At 38.8% G+C, this 23,398-nt stretch overlaps 1 protein-coding gene across 2 annotated transcripts in view; it reads right to left on the bottom strand.

Annotated features, from left to right (window-relative positions):
• ZSWIM8 (zinc finger SWIM-type containing 8) overlaps positions 1-23,398 on the bottom strand; it is a 63,303-nt gene that overhangs the window by 34,065 nt on the left and 5,840 nt on the right. For both annotated transcript variants that reach the window (XM_061344195.1, XM_061344194.1), the window contains exons 2-3: positions 5,829-5,982; positions 4,556-4,650 (exon numbers count right to left, since the gene is read on the bottom strand). In XM_061344195.1, the coding sequence (XP_061200179.1) occupies positions 4,556-4,650; positions 5,829-5,982 (249 nt within the window). The remainder of the gene's footprint in view (positions 1-4,555; positions 4,651-5,828; positions 5,983-23,398) is intronic.

Below are 23,398 nucleotides of genomic sequence, written 5' to 3'. Positions count from 1 at the left end.
GGGATACAATTTTTCCTGAATGCACGGTGGGCATAGAGCAAGCTTAGTGCTTATGCGAAAGCACTTAAGGCTTTCCACACAGAAAGGGCATCTAACACTTGCTATGAACACCAGATTTACTACTCATGCACAGAACAAATACGTCAAGCAACCAGCACCAATGCTTCAGAGGATGTGTCACATACCTACACTGTACAACATACCAGTTATGCATAAAGAGCACCAGGAGTGAACTACTACACCCATGAAGCAGGTTTTATCATATAGTGAAGAAAGGGTACCAGCACACTGTCCTGTCTTGTACACAATTAAGACACATGGTTTAATTGAATGTAAAAGCTGGAAATAATCAACAGCTGCCTAGCAGCAGGACCTACAGAGATGGCTTTGTTTTAAGTCCATAACCTATACTTCTCACTGCTCCACCCCAGAAACTTAATCTTGCAGGAAAAAAATCCAAAAGAAATGTATGATTCCTGCTGGTTATAATACAGTATTCATAATTTTAGGATAGCTACATCAGTATCTTTTGCATTTGATACGTATTTTATCATGAAATCCATTTATTGTGAAATTTCAGATCTGTGCATTTGTTTTTCTGAGGTCACAGAATCATAGAATAGTTAGGGTTGGAAAGGACCTTAAGATCATCAAGTTCCAACCCCCCTGCCATGGGCAGGGACACCTCGCTCTAAACCATATCACCCAAGGCCTCGCCCAAACTGGCCTTGAACACTGCCAGGGATGGAGCATTCACAACCTCCCTGGGCAACCTATTCCGGTGCCTCACCACCCTAACAGGAAAGAATTTCCTCCTTATATCCAATCTAAACTTCCCCTGTTTTAAGTTTTAACCCATTACTCCTTGTCCCATCACTACAGTAATCACAGAACCATAGAACAGTTTGGGTTGAAAAGGACCCTTAAGATCATCTAGTTCCAATTCCCCTGCCATGTGCAGGGACACACTCCATTAGACCAGGTTGCTCAAAGCCCCATCCAACCTGGCCTGGAAAACTGCAAAGGATAGAGCATTTACCACTTCTTTGGGCAACCTGTTCCAGTGTCTTACCACCCTCACAGCAAAGAACTTCTTCTTTATATCTAACGTGAACTTCCCCTGTTTAAGTTTAAACCATTGCCCCTTGTCCTATCACTACAGTCCCTGATGAAGAGTCCCCCTCTGGCATCCTTGTATGCCCGCTTCACGCACTGGAAGGCTGCTGTGAGGTCTCCACACAGCCTCCTCTTCTCTGACTGAACAGACCCAATTTTCTCATGCTTTCAGGTTGAAATGCACAAATTTGAAATTCCCCAAGCTACTCAGTAAGCAACTGGAATGAAAAAAATAAGTGATCTATCAGTCAACAACATCCTAAGAATACTTCAACATGCTAAGAATACTTCTCGTAATGCAGCCTCCGAGCTTTCTTCATTGATATTTGGTAGTTCTGATGCCCCTACAACAATGTCAGCAAACACACTTCAGTAGAGAATTTATGAACTTTTCCTCTGGCTTCCCCAGGACTAACAGAAATGGGAAAAGAACAGCCCAACAAAACGTAATGCAAAGCAAGACAATTTGGGACAATTTAGGAGAATCTCTAAAAAGTAGAGACAGAGACTATTCAAGAAGGTGCAAAATTAGAACCCAGACTGAACCTGCTGCTGCTTTCCTCAATTGTTAAAAAAGAAATTAAGACTATGATAGAAAAAAAGGCTCACACCAGCAACTACAACACACCTGTTTGAGAACAGAGACAGTGTCTTTAGCGCAAGGACACGGGTTCATGACTGCTACAAAGGGAATGTGCAGGAGAAGGTCTACTAAAGCCAATTCTTTGTGTGCACACAACACTGTAAGGTGTTTGTAAGGTGGGGTTTGGGAAAGTTGTGAAGAGGTGCTGTTGTTCGGAAGTTTTAGGTGTAGATCTGCATGTGGACAAGATGACTAAGATTACTCATTTGCATTTAAAAAAATACATATATATATATACTGCAAAAGGATATGGGTAAAAAGAGCACAAAGCATGTTTCAAGCTATGTCCTATTGATCACTGCCCTATCGCCCTCCAAATCAAATTCCCTCTCATGGGCTGCTTAATTTCCTGTGTTTCTTTCCCTATGTGTCAGTATATGAAACTCAACTGCAATCACACACCTTAAAATCATTTGGAGTGGACAAGTGATATTCTAAGCCACCACACCCCTACTGCCCATGGTCTGGGCTGCTACTCATGGGAAAAGAAACAAAAAAAATCCCTCCATTAGGTAAAGTTCCTGTACTAAGGAGGAAACAAAATTACTGCCTAAACGAAGTTACTTCCCTTCCACACACATAATCTTTTGTCCAGAAGACCAGTTGCTGTGTGTGTACTTGCGTAGTTCCTTCCCTGTATCATGCACCACTTGCCCTTCTTCCCAACTCTTCTCCCCTCCCAAGCACAGCTTTTGCACTAACATTCCTAGCCTTTGCTCATTTACATTGCTTTACACCTCCTCATCTTTTTAATTTATTACTGAAAAAAGTTTTGCCCAGAGTCTGCACTGTATATTAAATATTCTGCTCTTTTCCACTGGGAAAGTCCCAGGAATTGTTGAATTTCAGCCAGTCGTACTGTAACTCATTTTGTCTCTCTTAAACATTTGCCTTCCTGAAGTTCAGCAGATGCCTTAGAGGCCTCTCTCAGCATTTCAGGAGCTCCTGAGTGTACTCAAAACTCAGTTTCATTGTGCTTAGCTCAATTTTGTTGATGTCCCAAAATTACTATCTGATGTCACTGACAACTCAGTATACCTTATGCCTGCTATAGTTATTACATTACACGACAGACGAGGTAAAATCCTTTCAGATGCTTTACCCTATATTCACATAACAGTTCCATCAGCCTTTTGCAATTTCTGAAACTCAATGACTATCTTCTTCTCTTTTCATTCTCCCCAAGCTTTTACAGTATCAGTCCCTTTTATTCCTTTTTCGAGGGTCCTTTACATAAATTTATTCATTCCACTGATCACTGAGTATTACTGGTTCTAGCAACTAAACAGGCAGAGAGAAAGAAGCCTCTTATCCCTCATCACAGGAAAATACACAAAATTCCCTCCGTAACGTTACAGATTTTCGTATTATCATTTTTCTTATTACAACCAGGCTCAGTTGCTACATGCCAATTAATAGTGTAGTTGTGAAGTTTACAGTTGCATAAAAACCCAACACATCTCTATTGGATTGACATGGCCCACCTTGACATACTAGTGTCTTTATTTCACATACTGCCTTCCTGTCCAATAGCTGTCGCTAGAAAAGCCAGCTCAATATTCTCCTTTACTGCAAAGAATTTAAGGAAAAACAGAGACCAATTCTTTGTTTAAGGTAAGATTAGTTCCTATAACCATAAAAGATAAAAAGAACAAGATAAGTGAGGAAAAGCAATAAAATCCACTGTACAGCAACAGGGTTTTCCTTTTGCCAAAAATATTACATGTAACTGTATTATGAATAGAACTCTTTTCCTAAAAGAATAATTAAACCTTGCAAACTTCCTCTCTTCCATGCATGCACTTCAGGCAAGGCAACTGTTTTATCAGACAACTAGAAAACCAAGTTCTCTATAGAGACAAAGGCATCGTACAGAGTTTTTTCCAAAACACCATTTTCAAAACATTTCTGGCTTTTCACTCAGTTTCACAGCTGAGCTGACTGAGAATGAAGTAAACACAGTATTTAGCTCCAGACATTACAAAGAATAACACTATAACGGATGAGAACCTAGCTGAGGGTTGATTCCCAGTCACGACTAAGAGACATATCAAAGTATGGTTTTTGTCAAAGTGTTTTCTGTATATATGTTTATGTTCATTACGACTGTCAGAAAGAGCAGGAAAAACACAGGTGTTCAGTTGTTTTATGACCTTCATACTTGGCCACACCAGGATGCCTGGACAATGCTCTCAGCCTGGACAACAGTGAGATCATGAAAAACTGCATAGCCCCATGAGTAAACAGTCACAGAGCTGGCATAAAGCCCACTGTTTTTCTAAGAGCATAAAAGCAGGACCCTCTTGCAGCAAATCCAAAGCTTTCTCTACGGGTGGATGCACCCCATAAGAATTTTCCCAATAACCTGAGACACTGGCTGCCACAGGGCTTCCCAGCCTGACGTGTAGGCCTGGATGATGATTAGGTGGTAACTGGTGATGTACTTCTCCTTGATCTCTGTTCTCTCCATGCAGTAATGATTTGATGCATTGCTAATTTTCCTCCATGCTTTACATATATATATGATTTGCTTTATTGTACTTATTCACTATATATAGAGATATATACCCTGTTTGCATTTGTGTGCTTGTTTAATAAACTGTGCATGTTACAGCAGCTTGTGTGTGGTCATTTTGCTGCATATCCTACCTGTCAGCATAACACATGTGGCAGGCAGTTTAGTCTAGGATGCCAGAAAAGTCCATTTTGAGACGAGGTCATACCACTGCTGTTCCACTGCAAATACAGTTTCGGAAGTCTGAAATACCTGGAGATGCGAAGCTGCAATGTTCTTACCTATCTGGAGAGGGTCTTTGACAGCTCTCACCCGGAACAGCTGCTCCCCTCGCTGGAACTCATCTGCACTGCCATTTGCCAAACACGAGTACAACCTGCAAGAGAAACAGAACATGTCAAGATCAGTCTGTTTTGGAGAAACTTTACAGATTTATGCTCTTGTATTCTTTGTTGACATGGTTTTTTGAAAAATGCTTCATATCTTCATCTTTAAGATGAAATCCAGCTCTTTTCTGCCATTTGTCTATTCAGTTCAACCATAAAAACCACGGGTCTCTTCCTGAGTTTGTGTATAGCTACTGGCATTTCTAGGAATTTTAACCTAAGCCTTCAAACTACAAATTGATTCATAGCCTAAAATTAAGCTTCTCTATATAGTATAATATCAATTCAAGGTCCAATGCTAGCATGCCACAGTAAATGCTCCTTGTATTTCTAGATGAGTTACCTGCATCTTCACCTGAGGTTTTTTTACACCTGTGTTCATCAGAATAATTAACATGCACAACCTGCTGGTTTGCTGTGTTCCCCCACAGGTGGAACAAATTACAAATTACATCAGCACTTCTGACATTACCTCCCCCATCTGATACCAGCACCTTAGATGAATGCATCTAAGAACTTTCAAGATGATTCTTTCTAAAAGGGTGTAATATCACTACTTTGCAGCAAAATTTTAAATGCGCAGCCACACAGGTAGGCCTCCTATAGTATAAAAGCTTCATTAAAAAAAACCAAAAAAACAAAAACCAAACTTCAGTAAAAGATCTAAAAGCACAGAAATTTTTACTCACACAATTTATGTGGAAACATAAGAAATAGTCATTTCTGTCTCCATTCTGATCACTGATGCAATCACAAAGTCTGATTTTTCTACTTACACCAATGAAGGGCTTGCACAGCATACTGAGGGCAATTTCTGAGCTCAGTTAAAGATCTGACTCTAGCAACTGACTCAAATTGGAAAGAATACTGCGTAAAACTAACATAAGGACAAAACTCTACAAAATAGTGCTTTCAGGCAAATCAAAGGCTGTGTTTATTCTGCTATCATTTACATATACAATCTGCACATGTACATGCACGCAGGGCAGATCACCCTGAAATAAACCCCCATATCATAGCCTAGCCCCCAGTAAACCATCCATGCATTACAAAATGCATGAGAACAGCAGAAGCAACAAATATATGGGTCACCAAATGGACAATGATTCTCCTCTAGTGAACAGAACTTTTCCTTAAGCATCGATGGAACAAAACCAGCATTAATTACCTGATATCCTCCTCATTTTCTGGGAAACTCCAGAAGGCAATTCGAAGCTGCAGCTGTTCAGGCACTGGAGGATAAACTTTCTCCACCACCTCAAATGGAATGTGAAATGCAACCTGCTTTGCAGACAGTTCCACCAATGGGATCACCAGCCCATCTAGAAAGACAAGAAACAAAATGCAATTAGACATTCAGAAAACAAACTCATGAAAGGCTGAAGAAATCAGAGCACGAAGCTCTTCCATCTCCTTTCTCACTTCACCAAGTTCAAGGAACAATTTTGATAGACAGTAAAAGGCAGCACCAGAATTTTGTGAAGAACTGCCTGCCAATCTTATGTTTGTTTTCAGCATCCTAGGGCATGGGTACACATGCCTAAAGAACAGTCCTTTAGGAGAGCTATGTTAGCCCAGCAGACATCAGTGACTCAGACTTTGTCTCCTGATACAACTGAAGCCATTTGGCAAGACTTAAGGTAACCCAGTATTTTTCAAACATCTCTGTTACAATATGCCAGCAACATCCTGTGAATGTCAGGTGATTACACAGAAAACTATTCACTGTATATGCACAAGACAGCATGGAAAGGTTATCCAGGAACCTTAATGTTGACTTTTTTGTTAGCATTCAATACTAAGTATTTTATAGCATTTTAATTATTATTTGTTGCTTTGTTCCCCTCACCACCATCGTTCATATAATATCTATTTGTATATACTTCAAATTCTTTACAGAAGCATCTGGGAATTCACATGTTTGTTTGGTGCTGACTACACCAAGCCCATGAGGATCTTAACTGAAGATACCAAGAGCTTACACAAACACATTTAACCACCACCTTTCTACCAAACTAGCTCCACTTTTTTATGTTTTTCAGGGCAGATTATTTCTTATCATCAGGTGATAGGAGCGTTACGTTTCTGCTTCACTCTGAGCTAGATCACACTCTATACAAAATACCAGACTTGTTCTATCTGCTAACACCCCACTGCTTTACTGAGATCACTTCCTGATCCATCACTACAGCAGCCTTGGCTCCCCTGTCTTCCAAATCTGTTGCCAGAAGCCTAATTAATTCCATTTCAGAGAGTTGTTATGTCTCTTCACCTCCCTAACCAGCTTCTAAAACACCGCTGGAAGCCAGAATGTAAACCAATCTGGTCCTCAGCTTTCCCTCCCCACCGGCCTCCAGGCAACATATCAAAGGAAAACTTAAGCCCTGATGTCAGTAAACGCTTTCTCACCCTCTGCCTGGAGACACCTTCCAGTCCAAACAGCTGAGAGATAGGAAAGGAAAGAGCTTTGAAAGTAAATGCACACAGCAAAGCAGTCAACATCTCCCCCAGTACTGAGCAGCCCCATCAAATGGAAGGATTACATAAATACAGAAAGAAAATACAGTTTTCAAACATCCATATTTATGATTTTTTGACTGCAGAAAAAGTTTATTAGGCAGCATTCCCTTCTTCCACATAGAGTCAGTCTTCTGCTGTCTCGATTGTTTCGCCATCACCAGTGCTTTTACTCTATGTTATGGATGGAGTCTGTTTCACAGTGCTAAAATCCCATCCCCAATATGAGAGCAGCAGATTGTAAAATGAGTAACAATGGAAAAGTGGAGTGGTTCCTTTCTCTATAGCTAGGAAATAAACAAGATTTTGGCAGAAAAATCCTCTCGTTTCCACTTTTGATGACCAGGACAGGAGTAAAGCTTTCATCAAGTCACTAAAAAAAAAATAATTACTGTCTTTAGTCACTAAAAATATTACTGACTTTATTTAGTGCAATCTAGTCAACTTAAATACCATTGCTGCTACCACAGTATTAGTAGATAATACAGAAGTCCAAACTGAGGCACTTTAATACTTGAAATGACTGAGCAGTGAAAGGAGAGGTGTTTTTTGAGGTTTAAACTGCACTTTTTGTATAGAGGCACTTTATCTAAGTCTTTCATTACACATTACTAGAAAACAGATAACACCTAAATAACCTCTATAAGGTACAAGACTCAAAAAAGACTTCAGTGCTGGGTGAAACACCTGCACATTTTTCAAAAAGCTGCGAGCCTACAGCCTGGATGGTATTCCTTGTTACAAGGATCTGGTGCTGTATATGAAGGTTAGAAATGATGAAGTTGACAAAAAAGCAGCAAAGGCAAATACATTCTGCTTATTATTCTAAATTACTTTGAAAATATTTAACTTTTCTGAGGCAATGGACTACGACACACATAGAGTTACAAGGTTATCAATGCTACTTGTAGAGTAGTACTGGTACTAGAAGCAATAGTATAATCATTGCAATTACCCTTCAGTGTGGCTGTTCTCTTTCAAGCTAAACTAAACCAGCTCAAGAAAAATACTTTGTCAGGCATTACTGAAATTACCTCTCCTGAGAAAACTTTTCTTCCAAGTGGAAAGACAACAGGAGCCCCCTCACCCACTCCAGTGCAAGCCAGCCAGTTTTACAGAGTGAACTAAGGTAACAGGCTGAGTTTTACATTGAACTCATTAACTGATTCATCAGCTGTACCATGTTAAGAGTAACCAGGCAAAGACATGTGATCATAATCTACAGTCAGACATTCCCAACACACAGCTTGGACACTTTCAGAATAAGGTAAAACCTGGTGGGAAAAAAAAATAAATCTAAAAAGCAATAATCTTATCTATAAGACCATGCCTCTTTCAAAAACGCAGACTTCCTATAAGGGAAAAGGACTTGGAGAGGAAATCGTCTGATCTCCTCTCTTCCAACAACTGAAAAGTAGAAAATAATTTTTCAGTCACACTTTAAGGGAGGTGAATTCACAGCAGTTAACTTTGCACACAATGCAAGTACTAAAATTAAGAAGTTAAACAGCCCTAAGTTTCAAAAGGGTAGTCCCCTATGTAGTCAAGGTGAGACACCTATTCTAGAATGTAACTCAGAGCATCAGAGGGTCCTTTCCCATTAGGCCGCCTGCAAAGTCAGCTGGACAGTCTGTTAGATGCTTAAATCAATCTCTGAATACTCTCTTTTGAGTCCCAAACAAAGAGAGATCCATTCAAAATGTTTATCTCTAGATACATAAATCCAGGGTTGGTGGATTCATACCTACTTGTATCAAAAGGCACTACCAACAAAACAGACAAAAGGTACTCTCAGGTTCTACAATAAATTTATTTTAAGCAAGTTAAAAGAATAAGTCTGCTAACGGAGCAAAGGAGAAAGCGTCAAAGCTTCTACTCAGAAAGCAAAATTAAGGACAAAAAGGACTGTAAGTTTAATGTAAACAAATTACACAGTAGTGAAATAAAAGTTGTAACACAAAATTGACAAACCTGCACAATAAATCTATCCAAGGGAGAAGATAATTTGAAATTGTGGAGCAAAATTGGCAAGAATCATTGCTTCCTCTTGGGAAGCTGACATGATGACCCAAGCAGAACAAATGAAACAGTTCAAGTCTTGGAAGAATAAAGTCACAGGCAAAGCATAAGCAACCTCAAACAATTCTCACAGGTTAAATGACTATAAAAACTCATGTCAGGAAGGGATTTTGAGATGCCATTTGATTTGTACCTCCTACCTAGGAAGCAGGATCAAACATATCTAAACCATTCTGAATAAATCATATCTATTTACTGCCATGTGGAACACACAGCTTTAATGAGAACTATCCTACCCTTTTTGCTACTGTTTAAAGTGAATTATAGGTTTGATTTTTTTTTAGCCGTTCTCGAACAGCTAAAACTTTAGCATAGACATAATTACTCCTGCTGAAACAATAAAAACAAACCCCAAACCAGCCAACACAAGCTATGCACACAAACATGCATTTTCACCAGTGGAAACAACTTCTGTGCCAGCAGGGCTTACTGACATAGGGGTACATGTGTAGCTACACTGCCTAACCTTTCCTAATATAGGGTAGGATGTAAGAAGTTACAGCCAACTATTATTCATAAAACCAGATCATGTTCAAACTAAGCTATGATTCTTTCACTACAATAATTGAGTTTCCATGATAGACAAATAGAAAAGAAACTGCTTGAATAGTCAGCAAAATGGGGGCCATAAGGATACCAAAGAGTTATTAAATGGAACTGAAAGAAAAACCAACTTGGCAGAGCACTGAATGTATTTGTTATCTAATTACATTATTTCTACTGGGTTACTTACACTTGATACTCCTCTCTAAAAATAAACTACACATACAAGTAAATAAATACATATGCAAGTGAGCAGATCTCACAGCAAGAGATACATATGACAGTGCAAAGACAGGGCCCATTGCTTTCGCTATACATTAAGCAAACAAAAAATGGCATGGTAGGCTGAATTATCTCCTTAGAGATGAGTGTATAGCTTTGATTTTATAGCTATCGCTGCTCTCCACCTCAGATTTCCCTTCACCTTTCTCTCTGGCTTCAGTCCAAAAATGTAATAGAGTGGAACAAACTAATACAACTATACACAGAACAAGGAGATGAAGAAAATTAAGTGAAGCACTTCTGACATCAAAATCTAAAGTGAGAACACTAAAACTAACAGGAAATAAACAGAGTGCAATCTTGGCCAGTGAAGGGGGAGGGGGGTGTTGGTTTTATAAAACCTGTTTTACAAATCTCATTTTTAAAATTGCAAATATTACATTGCTTTTTACAGGATTTGCTATGCAGAAAGATAAATTCGTTACTGTGGAATGTGTTTTAAGCATTTCTTCTTGTTTTATTTCAGTTAAATGCCTACCAGTAAAATGCCCTTTGGCTTAAGATGTATTCTCTCCGATACCCTCAAAACCAGAAACTGTTGAGAACTCTCAAATACGGGCAAGCAAAGCAAGTGTTACATTTAACCATAGCCCAACTAAATGAAAACTCTTAAAAATATTTTGTTTCTTACTGTTTTCTAGTTTTTGTACATTTGAGCTGATGCCTTTAAGAAGGATGAGCCAGAGAAATATATTCCTTCAGGTCTCAAACTCAGCAAGAAACATCATAAAATTTCACCTTTGCCTTGAACTCTGTAATACTTGAAGATGAATACTCTGAATGTACTTAAAGAAAAAACAGTTTCACAATGTGAACACTGCAAAATGATGAGCTTTTTAATTAAAAATTTACTCTTCATTTCAAATCACTTAGGTCCCATGTATTTTGGCCATTACTTTACTTCTTTTTCTTCTTCCATTTTACCACATAATCAACATCCTATAAGAAGAAACATGCTTGTTTTTAAAAATAAACAAAATTCACCTCTGAACTGAGGATATGACAGATGGTATGTAACAGAAGCACACTGCAAAAGTCTGCAAATAAGGTATTTTCCTTCACAAGCGTTTCTCACCCAAAAGCTCCATCCACAAGGCTCATTAATTTTAGTTCTCTTTTCAAAGAGGTATTGGATTAAGAGTAGAACTGATTCAATGGGTCACAGACACACCACCACTGTTCAGTTTTCTGTCACATTAACATCTTGACCAGGCAAGTTGCAGCCCTATGAGGTCCTAAGGGAATACCTTCAGAAGTGTTTAATATACTTGCACTCTATGTCATTAATAAGGGTACATTTCTATCCACTTGCTGGACTGTGGCTTTCAAGCACAGACTTGTGAGATGGGTAGCTAATACCTGTCCCATACAACTTCCCAAACTAGAATAGTTTGAGACATCTATTCTCCAGGCTGAACAATCCAATCTCTCAGCTGTCTTCTTAGGAGAGGTACTCCAGCCCTCTGATCACCTTTGTGGACCTCCTCTGGACTCGCTCAAGCATTCAAAAGCACTTAAAGCAACAGAAGTATTCACCTTTAAACACCCATGCCAAAATGGGCCAAGGTGAGGGGAAAGAGGATTTGGGATAAAAGAGTTCGAACTAAACTGAACAGCATGAAAAATTTCCATTATAAAGGCTCACAGATGAACTGCTGGAGCAGCTATGAAACTGTATCATGTAGTAAAAGAAAGATTAGCTAGACTTATGCTGAAAGTAGACTACCTAATAAACCATATTAGATACTACAGAAGAATCTCATACAAGGTGCTCTCTTTCAGGCCTGTATTTCGGTTCTTACAATTAGGAACTCATTTCCCTTTAAAAAAATCACCATACTCTGAGTTGTAGAGGATCTTTTCAAATGACACAGCTGGTCTCAGTGGTGTTCATAGTGGACATATACATACACACACATATCACAGATTGCTTCTGCACAACTGAAGCTAATGAGTGCTCTTACACAGCCCAGCAGGCATGCCAAGTACTGAACAGACAGGAGGAATGAACTTTCTTGCCCCAAATACAGTATAAGAGGGAAAAACAAACTGGCAAGCCCAGGGGTGAGGAACCCAACCCTGAACCAAGACTCTGCAAAGCCAGACCCTGACAGCTGAAGAGACATACGGAGATGCATCTGCACCTCATCCTAGTCCTGCTTAACTACGTGCAGAATGAAACATCTGAAAAGCTGAAGAAACATTTTAATATTCTAATACTGACTCCCAGCTGTCTGCAATTAGCATTCCTCTGCTTCAGATTAATAATTCCATGCCATCTTATACCGAGGGACAAAAACCCATGGTATTCCTTGTAAAAACCAAGCAAACCACAGTATTGCTAAACAATAGAAGTTTATTTTCCTTTTACAGATTAAGGAAACCAATGCAAGAATCATGTTCCTGGTTCCTCAACTATTCAAGCAGTGCCAATCTTAATAAAATAAGCAACTCATTTACACTGGAACACCCACTGTACCAAGTCAGAATAAAGTTTCAGCTATTTGTTTCTCACAATACTACCCACTCCAAAGCAGTTCCCTGTGGAACACCTCAGCATTCACACAGCCAGCTGCAACAACAAGTGGGATTAGGTGGAATTCATCTGTGTGAGTTTTTTCACTTGCTATGACATATCAAAAAGGCTACACAAGACAAGAACTGGGATCAAGCGATGGAGAAAGGATGCTGCAAATGCTGTTGTTTCAAGCTTGCTCAGAAGAGATGACGGGAGGGAGCATTCTGAATTGAAGGCTTCTTTAGTTTTGTTTTCTCTCATTGTTTTTGTATTTTTAGAATACCCACATACTCATAACAGGCTAACAAGTACAGCCAAACTCATCTAGAAAAACAGCAAGGACAGCGCACTGGCATCAGGTATTTCTGGAAAAGCCAGCCACAGAAAAAGCTCTTAAACTATGGCTTTCTCCACTAGGGTTGTATGGCGGATGATATTCTCACTATGCAAGAATTGTGTGTGTGTGTGTGTGTGTGTGTGTGTGTTTTAATGTGTTTGCATATATATATATATATACATATATGTGTATATACACAAACACATATATACACTTTCTTTTAACAACTGAAAACATAGCCCTCAAGAGAACTAAGGGATCAACAAGCTAGCAAAATGCCCTAGAGAACAAATCAAGATTCAGTTTGAGTCACAAGTACATTGATTTGCTCATTGCATAAAGCAAACAAAGAACTATCATGGTTACTTGCTTATATTTTTCTGTCCACGGAATTCACCTGCTAAATTTGCACACTGCCCTTCTTACCATCTGTAACTAGTGCAGGAAGGAAGATTATCAGGTAAATATGCTTTTGGTTTTGGGTTTGCTTTTTGTTTTGTTTTTAATTTAGAGAACAGCAAACAAGAGAAGCAGGCATGTTCCTTCCTCCTCCTTCACTGCTACTACTCCCATAAGCTTACTAACAGTATTAAAACCCTCATGGGATCTGTTTACAAGACTTTCTTATACCTCTTATTTCCTCAGCTAGCGTTAGAAAACTCTATCTGGATCCCATAACCGTTTTGCAGCAGTGAAATTACAGCGAGAATAATGTCAAAGGGTAGGAAATGTAGACACAGAAGACCACGTTGAAAAGCAAAAAGAACTGGGGAGAGGCCTACATCAGCTCTAAGCCACAGAATGACATTTTTATGTAAAAACAGTTGAGAAGATGAATAAGCAACAGAACTTTTTCATTAGCGTTTACTGGATAAGACTGATGAGATTCATAGCCAAAACCCATTAAAAATACAAATCCCAGATGGGCAGATTACAGTCCAGAACTGGAAATCTCACACTTAACTGACAAACTGCAGCAACTATTACTACACAAATTCTGTTACAACCGTCACAATAACATTTTAAGAACAGCTGGGTTTTTCAAATCAAATGCAAAAAGGCTTATTTTATCACAGGAGGGTGCCCAATTCATCCCCAAAGTCTCCACCACATACAGCAAAAGCCATAGCACAGAGTCAAATTTCAGCTCAATTTGATTTCTGAAAATTGCTTAACACACATCACAAACAGCTCATGCACGTTAAGTCAAAATATTTCATGCTCAAACTCTCTTCTTGTTGCTGTATTTACATTTCTCTTCAAAACAAGGTAAGTTATATTATTTGGCTGACTGCATACACATTATCTCCCGACATTGTGACTTCTGACTCCAAGATTAAGACATTCTGGGAAGCAAGAATTAATTTCTTCTATAAGGCAGACCTTCAAATACATCAAAATATAAGAAAATGAAACCCAAACTCATTTTTTATTTGCACACAAGCCCCCTAGATTTGCAGAATACAATACTAAATTCTGGATTTGGAGTGCATGAGTGATTCAGGTTTTTATTTTTCAGGTGTTGGCGATTTTAAACCTCTTCAGTCTGTGGTTTCCTTCTGGTCATCCGAGTATTAAAACCCCCACAACATTTCTGACTAACCCTGCCCCCCCCCCCCCCCGATTTTTGACAAACCCATTTTGTGATGGTTTCCTACACTCACTCTCTGCATGCATACAGAGCTAAAAAAACAACCACCCCAAAAACCAAAAACCAGCTGACTTAACTTTGCTCACCAGTGGAGAAATGGCATCACCACCATGCTAACGTCAAGCATTGAGACTATATCCCAAAAATTTTGTTAAAGAATCTGAGCACTTAATACAGGAGGGCTACCACATACTCAGCTCAACTCCCGCTGTCTCAATATTGGACTGAGTTAAAAAATACTTCATATTATTATTTTTAAAGTTATAACTTTTAAATCATAAAGTGCTCCACTATTATGCCAACTTCTGGTGACACTGCCTCAAGATTTCATAAGGCATTAAAAAGCCCTACAAACAGAAGGCTGGTAAGGCTTTATAATGCTAAGCAGTAACTGATCAGAGAACTAAAACTCAGAAGATGCATGATGTGTGTGTAAGGTCCAAGAGTCCTAACCCACTAAGAGTTTAAAACAGAAAGAGTATGTAAAAAATCCCACAGCCATGTCTCAGCTTTCCCTACAGTAATTCAACATTTCTTCCTCTTAGCAAAAAAACTTCTAACAGTAGCAAAACCTGCTACTGATTCAGAAAGGCTTTCTTTGAGATGCTCTGGTTCCCAGTGCCCTTTCTTTTAGAACAAAACCAATGCTGAAACAAGTAAGCAGACAAAGATGAATAGTAGGGGTTCTTATGTTAGCCTGCACAGCGCATACTAATACATGCGGCATTTACTTTCCCTAAATTCCTAGAGATCTGTGGGGAAATGGTCCCATATATATCCATATATCCATATGTATATACACAGATACACACATTTTCTCAATACACCTTCTCTGAGCAGCTGCTTGCTTCCATCCCTCCCAACTTCATCAGCAGTTTCCTGTGTCAGCAAAAACACTTCAGAGGCAAACCATCTGACAGAATCCTCTCTTCAAAGCAGCACGAGGTGTTAATAAGAAAAATAACCACCCCTGTTGTGCTATTCCTCCTTTCACCACTGGTAAAAATGACTAAAGAATTTCAATGTGCCTCAGCAAATTTTAATTGCCAAGCAGATAACCTGCTGTGTAATCATCCCTCAAAGGTCCTCTTGCAATTAGTAGACAGAGGAAGAGCTACACACCTGAAAATTCTTTCTGCTGACTAAAGCACAGACTTCCCTTCTTTCCTTACAAACTTGTCTTCCTCATGTCCTTAAAGCATCTTAGCTACAATACTCTCATTATGTTAGAAACCAGATCCCTAGGGAAAATCAAACAAACCAACCAACCAACACCTGAACCAAGTCTTCAGATGGTCAGGACAAGGCAAAGATGGAAAGCTACAAGTTATATTTTGTAACCAAAATGATGTTTGGTGGGGGAGGGGAGGAAAACAGAGATAAAACCAAAATCCCTTATTTGTTTTCATGACTCCAGGGCAGATACACCAGCATATTATCACTAAACTTGAATCCCTAAGATCCTAGTTGCTCTGCATTACCATTCACATCAGATTTTGTTGTTCATACAGTGCATGTATTTTGCAAATGTGTATCTATAGAAAACATCCACTCTGCATACGTCAGAATCCCTCAAACACAAGTCTAGTCCACATCAGAAAAGTGTATTTTCCATTTAACTCTATTGCTTCTCATATGCAATAACTGTGAAAAATCTTCTGCACAGGGCTGTGCTGATGAAAGTGGAGTATTCAATGTTATATTGATGTCTTATGCCAGATGAGATCTATTTGTCTCCTCATAAGCTCTGCATCTCAAGAGCAAAATGTCAGTAATCTCTTTTCTCAGCTCTCACCCACTCTAACATGACTGAGATCCCGAAACTGCAATACCAACATTTGGCAGGCAATGCAGCAGTCACAACTAAACAACCTCATCTGGAAATTCAGACAAGAAAATTCTTAATCCAAACACCCTTCCATTTGCCTCCCTAAAACCAGAATTCGTATCAAAAAAAGAGCAGCCTGGGCAAGCAATCAACAGCTGTTAGAAATCCTAAAAGGAACAGCAGATTTTTGTAAAGCAAGACAGACAGTGCTACAAAACACTGTATTCATGCCAGCGCTGGCCAAGGTTTCATGACAAATCGGGCATTCAGAATAACTCTACAGCTGATGAAGCAGATCAGCTTCAGGCAAGTAATTTCCCTGCACTATTACTCCTCGCTCTCTCACCCCATGCAGAAAGCATACTGCATAACCGAGATTGTGCATTCAGAGCACAGACATCAAACAGCTCCCGTTTCCTGAAAGCAGGGCTCAGCACTCCCATTTATCCCCACTTCTGCTTCATGCAAGGTATTTTAAAACCTCAAAATTCAAAATCATCTCCATTGGCTAACAAAGGAAAAACACGCTACAAAGACCAACAGGGACCAGGTATTTTTCTGAATGTAGACAATGGAACATAAATGCAAATCAAAAGGTCAGACTGCATCACAGCTGAGGGGTAATCTCTACAGAGAAGTACTGGTATGTTTTCAGACACTGAAAGGAAATCATATAAAACACCATGCAACCTCAGCTATTTAATGTGCTGCTCTCTATTACTAGTACCCATCTTTAAGCATTACATGCAGAATTAATCTCTAACCAGATTTTTCCTGTGTCTAAATCCCAGAGCAGCAGCATCACTTGGCCTCCAAACAAACACACTGGCAAACACTGAAGAGCTGCATTACTAATCATATCAGAATGAGATCAAGCCAATTTTGTTCATGCTGATGGAAAAGTTATTGTCTGAACAGGACAGATCAAGATTAAGCACTCTTACCTCTAGGGTAAAAAAAAGTAATAATTAAACATCTGTCAGAAACTAAAAGAAGTATCACCTCTAAATATCACTAACAGGAAAATCTGTTCCATAGACAGGAGTCATAAGAAGTTAAGACACCTAAATGCTTTTGAAAATAATCTTACCTGACTCCTCTTTTTATTTCCTCTGGTTTTGTAAAAACCTCCCAGGTCTGTGGCTTTATGGGAGATAAACTAGGAACTGCAGTTGTTTAGTCTAGAGAAGAGAAGGCTCGGGAGACTGGGGGGACTCGATTTCTCTCTACAACAATCTGAAAGGAGGATGGAGTGACGAGGCAGCTGGTCTCTTCTCCCATATAGCACAAGAGGTAACAGCCTCAAGTGGTCTCTTCTCCCAGCCAGGACAAGAGGTAACAGCCTCAAGTGGTCTCTTCTCCCAGACAGCACAAGAGGTAACAGCCTCAAGCTGTACCAGGGGAAATTTAGATTGGGTATTAGCAAAAATTTCTTCACCAAAAGGGTGATCAGCCATTGGAACAGGCTGCCCAGGGAAGTGGTATAGTCACCATTCCTGGAAGTGTTCAAAAACCATGCAGATGAGGCCCTCAGTGACATGGTTTAGTGGTGGACTCAGCAGTCCTGGGGTAATAGTTGGTCTTGATCTTAAAAGTTTTTTCCAACCTAGTTGATTCTACAACTCTATGATGCTGAATTCAATTTCCCTCGCATCACCTATAGAGAGAACAAAAGGGAACAAACAAAACCACATACCAAGGAACGTATGAAGCAAGCAGGCAGCTACAGAATTTTTACAGAGTAGGAATTAATTACAAGCATGTCAATCATGCACTTGTTTCTCGTGACTACCCAGGAAAAACTAACTCCCTGTCTTTGAGAAGAATAAGCAACTTAGCTGATCCCATGCACTACTTCTTTAAACGAAACCGAGTAGTCTATGAAAACTTCCAAAGGCATCCTCGGTCAAATACAACTGATTTCTCTGTGTTAGACTACATTCTCTTCAAGCCATGCATGAAAGTTACATGCAAGTGTAAGTTACCACTATTTTCACCTGGAGCTCTAGTAAACAAATTTGCAGCTGCATTTCTCTATTTCTCCCATCTCAAAACTGACCGACCTCAATATGAGGAAGGAAATGGAATAATACGCAGCAGGAACCGCAAACAGCTCAAGAGAATCATTAAATAATGCCTTACAGATTTCACAAAGGTACTACCTTCTCTGAAAAAGCTGTCATTTCATTTGTACACATGGTAATTTCATACTAACCCACCAGCAGGACTACTATAAAACTTGCATGTCAAATACCTACGTATAATTTTTATATCATCTCAGGCACTCAAGCCATCACCAAGCTATTCAAATACACTCTAACATGAATTAACAGGATTCATATTGGTACACTCTCTACAGGACGAAGACAAATGTAAATCAAGCAGATAAGAATTCTAGTATAGATATATCAAAAGAAAAAGATTAAATGTAAGTGTTGAGAACCACAATTTGTCTACACAAATGCAGGCAAACGTGAGCACAGTACAGTAAACCTGAAGTACAGTACTTGAGTACAGTAAGCCTGAAGTCCTATGAAGACCAGAATCAAGATGTGGACAGATTCCATAAGGTCATACAATCTTCAATATTCACAGGTTCACCAAGCTTTTCTGTACTTCATGTAAGAATCTTGTTCTGTCACATACATTGACAAGATGCCAGTAAGAACAGCTCTGCTGCACATAGGCATTGTTTTAATGAATATATCTAAAAAAAGAATCCAGATGGTAACTTGACTACATTCACCTTAAGGCTGCCTCACTTCTTTAGTTCTGTCTGGGGAGACATGCTCAAAGCAGAATCTTTAAGACATCTCAAGCCTAATGAACAAAAAAGCTGCAATTAACTTTTTTCCACTAGTTTATCTGGAAAAACAATAAGGACCCGTGCTAACTGGATTTTCAAACATTGGTGTTTCCATTTTCACATCTCCTCTGATGAATTACCCACATTTACCAGTATTTCTGGATGGCAAAGAATGATGATTATCTGCTTAAATTCTTCATCTCTCTGAACAGAGGAGGAAGCCAGAATTGGTGACCCAGGTGTTCATTTGCTCATTGCTTCAATGAGTTGCCTCTTAAGTTTCCTAACCTGGGAGGAAAAAGTACAGCTGGATGTCTTCCAATAAAGACTCTCACTGCTTGTGGACCACTTCTGGGTAACAATTCTTCTATCATACTACCTATTTATCTTTGTAAAAAAACATGAACTTCTTTTTCTGTATTTGTTTGGGTCTCCGACCTCCCTCTTTTTCATCTTCTGAAGTCTATTCTCCCCTTCAGCATCCAGCTTTTCTCCCACAAAGGGACGGGATTTCTTCTTAAGATGTACTTTTTCTTTCACCCTTCATCTTATCCATTTATGCTTTCCTTTTCTTCTATATGCCAATCTTTATCCCATATGAAAAAGGAGCTTGATGCCTCACAGCCACAAACTAAACCTAGCAGACAAAAGACACGCATAAAAGTCAGAGACATCAAGAAATAACACTGAGGTCCCGCTACTTGCAGCAGCTGAATGAGGATGTTACAATTTTGTTTAAAAGACACTACAGTCCTGCAGTCTTTTCAGGATTCCCTTTTGATAGAAAGGGAAAGACTTAACCTTGCTTTTTTTTATTTTTTTTGAGTGTTAACCACACACCGCACAGATTTAGGTAAATCAACACACAGATTTTCCAGTTGCATACATCTAAAACATGTTCAACTTGCTGCTATTTGATACTGGTAAAAACTGACAGTTCCTTTCTTAAGATTTTTGTTGCAGCAATCTAGAAACACTTAATAATGATCATAATAGAAACAGTATTTTATTAAAACCAGATACTTTTTTACAGTGTTTCTCAAAATATAAATTTCCAGAAGATTTTAATAGGTACATTAGAGCCTGACAGAGGTCCCTTGTTTCATTCTTTTCAAAGACTGTAAGTTTCCAGCTGTATGAAAGCAAATAGATGAACTAAACATAATCAAAACAGCAGAGTTTCCACAAGCCTTGCCTGCAACTTTTAAAGCGCCATCAAGAAATGTGCTCAAAGACATAATTTTCTATATTTTCTGTTAAAAATGCTACACAGTGATCCATCGCCTTATCAGAACATTACCCATTCTACAGGCAAAGAAACAAAGAAAAAAGGATGCATCAAACCACATGCAAACTAGGAGAAGTATAAGAATCTTCTGGCTGGTAATCCTATACTTATTTCTTGAGACTACAGAGATTCAGAGGACATAACTCAGAAATGTGTGATATGGTATTTTGAAATTAGAACCTGCATTTTAAATATTCTGTATATTACACATCACTGCCCTTTATTCTTTAAGGAAAAAAATAGTGGTTTAGCTAGTTGATACATAAGTGCTTTGAATCTTACATCTGGAGAGCTTGTAAGGGTGACACAAAGGAGGAGGGAGGAAATACATCAATACAGATAAAAGTGCATCAAAATAAAGTTGGAAAAAAAAACTTTCAGCCACGACACTATTTTAAATTACTTTTATAATGGTGTTACAGTCCTACGATTAGAAAAATGACAGAAAAATGTTGCCATTCTATAAAGAGCGATGAAATCTTAAAGACATTCTTGGACTTTAAGAACTAAAGAATAAACTGGGTTTAACGCTATGGAAATGCTACTTAAAAATACAAAAATAAGCGAACAGATTCCCCAGATTAATCACAGATATTCTAAATAGCCAAACATTTACTCCAGAAGTGCAATAAGGTATGTAAAACAACTCTGGAAGCCGTACTTTCCTTTCTTCCTCTGGATCATAGCACTGTACATTAACTAGAACACCAGACACTTAGGAGATGGTCTCTGCTCCCAGTTTTATAACTGGCAGAAGAGACGTTGTTCAAATCACAGATATCCATTTCTGTTCACTATTTTAAAAAACCTAGGCACCATAACCAAGTAGTCTTATAAACTGGGCTATACAAAAAGCAACCTGCTTAGTTACCCTACCAAAAAAATAAAAATCCATTTGAGTACTTAAGCCATCTCTAATCCTCTACCAACTTTTCACAGTAACTGAAATCACTGAAGTTACATCTGCTTAGAAACGAACTTCGTCATAGTTATTACACAAACACTGCAAAACAGGTGTTGATTGGAGTACATACTACATCAGAGAGGAAAAAAAGGGCATGGCCACAAGTCAACATGTGAGTTTCACTTCCACAACTCTTACACAGAATAACTTTTACTTTGGATATATTACATTTGAAAACAACCCTTCCTAGCTTTGGCCAATTCACTTGTGACTACTTCTTTTCTCACTAGAGCCACAATAAATACAGGGTGTACAAAAGGTGCATTTTTCTGCATACAGGCTTTGCTGCTGTTCCTCAAACTGAACTGGAACTTCAAAGTTGTAAACTTGCATATTAAATCATACTTAACTGATGCCTGTTCAAACATACAGATCATGCCACGATATTAGGACTAGAAGCAACACCAAAAGAGAGCAAGAGGAGCATGGACCAGACAACAGCCCAATGCAATCCATGAAGCTACGTGGATACCTCCACCTATTGAACAAGCCTGCCCAGCTTCTTGAAACTTCCCATCACTTTCTCAACTCAGCAACTCTCAATAAAATCTTTGATGGTCAACTGAAGAGTCATAAAGATTCACCCATGCTATAGGACATCAGCAAACAGCAGACCCAGAAAATGCTGGCTCTAAAATTGAGTAATCTGCCTAGAAATTAAGATGCACCTTGAGAGTAACTAAGCACTAATTTTAAATCTCCCAGGGTTTTCATCAGGGCAGGAATTTCACCTTCTCCTACATTTTATATAATTTATCATAAATAAATTAATTAATAACTAAATTTGGTCTCTTTTGCCTTTATCAGTAACACTCCAGACACTGCAGCACTTCTTTTTCTTTCCAGTTTCATTTCCCACTGCTTCGCTGACAGGTAACCCCAGGTTTGCAGAGAGGGCACAGCTCAAAACACAAGACTTTCTGTGGTAGCTGTAAGACACACAAAATTAGTTTCCTGCCCAATTTCCTGCTTACAGCACCAGATCATGTAGGTATTCAAACACAATAATTTAACAAAAAAATAAAAAATCAACTTTTGGTGCTAGCATTCAAAGAAGTGACATGAGCAGTACATCCAAGCATAAAAAAAAACCCAAACCTGAAGCATGAAAATAAAAAGCTGGTTTTATGTGTGTTATTCTGAGTAAATGATCAAAAGACAAGACATTTGCATCTCACTGAAGATTTTGTACCCAGATAACCAGACACATAAAACCTGAAGTGTCGCTTGAGAGAAATCCTGAGATGTTTTGTCTTTGGTTTGTTTTTATCTCAGGACAGACCTAGTTACCTACAGGTAAAAAGTATCATACATAAAAATAAAACACATTTAAAACCCACTTTTTAGCAATAAAGAAGAGGTTGAAGAAAAAAAAATAAATGAAAAAAGGGAGATAATGAAAGGAATGGGAAACAAAGAAAGAGTATCACCTGGAGTCTAGAATCAAGCCTGAATCCTTATCTTTGCCTCCCCAGAAGTAAACATGACACAGAAAATAATCCCTGTACTTTCGGTCAGCCTGAAATTCAAACAAAGAATCTGTGATCTCTGGTCATTCAGCAACATCTATCTCCTCAAGGTGAAAGGAAGGAGAAAATAAACACAAAAAGAAAAATCCATGTAAGCCAGGAAGACAGATATGACAGGAGAAAATGAGACATTTGCCAGTGCAAAGATGAGACTTTGAAATAGAACGTGCAAGACTTCTTGCGAAGGGAAGAGAAGCTTATCTAAAGGAAAAGGCCAGAAGACCACAATGGAGTTAAAACTGGATTGGTCACTTAAAACCTCAGTAATAAAAAAGCACCTTTTCCTGAGAGCTTCTTTACATGGTTTCTCCAGTACCCATTTCTGAAGAGAGGGGTACCCATACTGAATTATCTCAGAAAGGCAGAGGAAAATGCAAATGAAGAGACAAATGTGTG

Source organism: Neopsephotus bourkii, unplaced genomic scaffold (genome assembly GCF_033783945.1).
Source record: "Neopsephotus bourkii isolate Nb327-2 ecotype Australia unplaced genomic scaffold, CSIRO-AGI_Nbou_v1 NB_196, whole genome shotgun sequence".
Classification (NCBI taxonomy): Eukaryota; Metazoa; Chordata; class Aves; order Psittaciformes; family Psittacidae; genus Neopsephotus; species Neopsephotus bourkii.
Note: the sequence above shows the minus strand (reverse complement) of the source record. Positions and strands in the feature narration are given on the sequence as shown.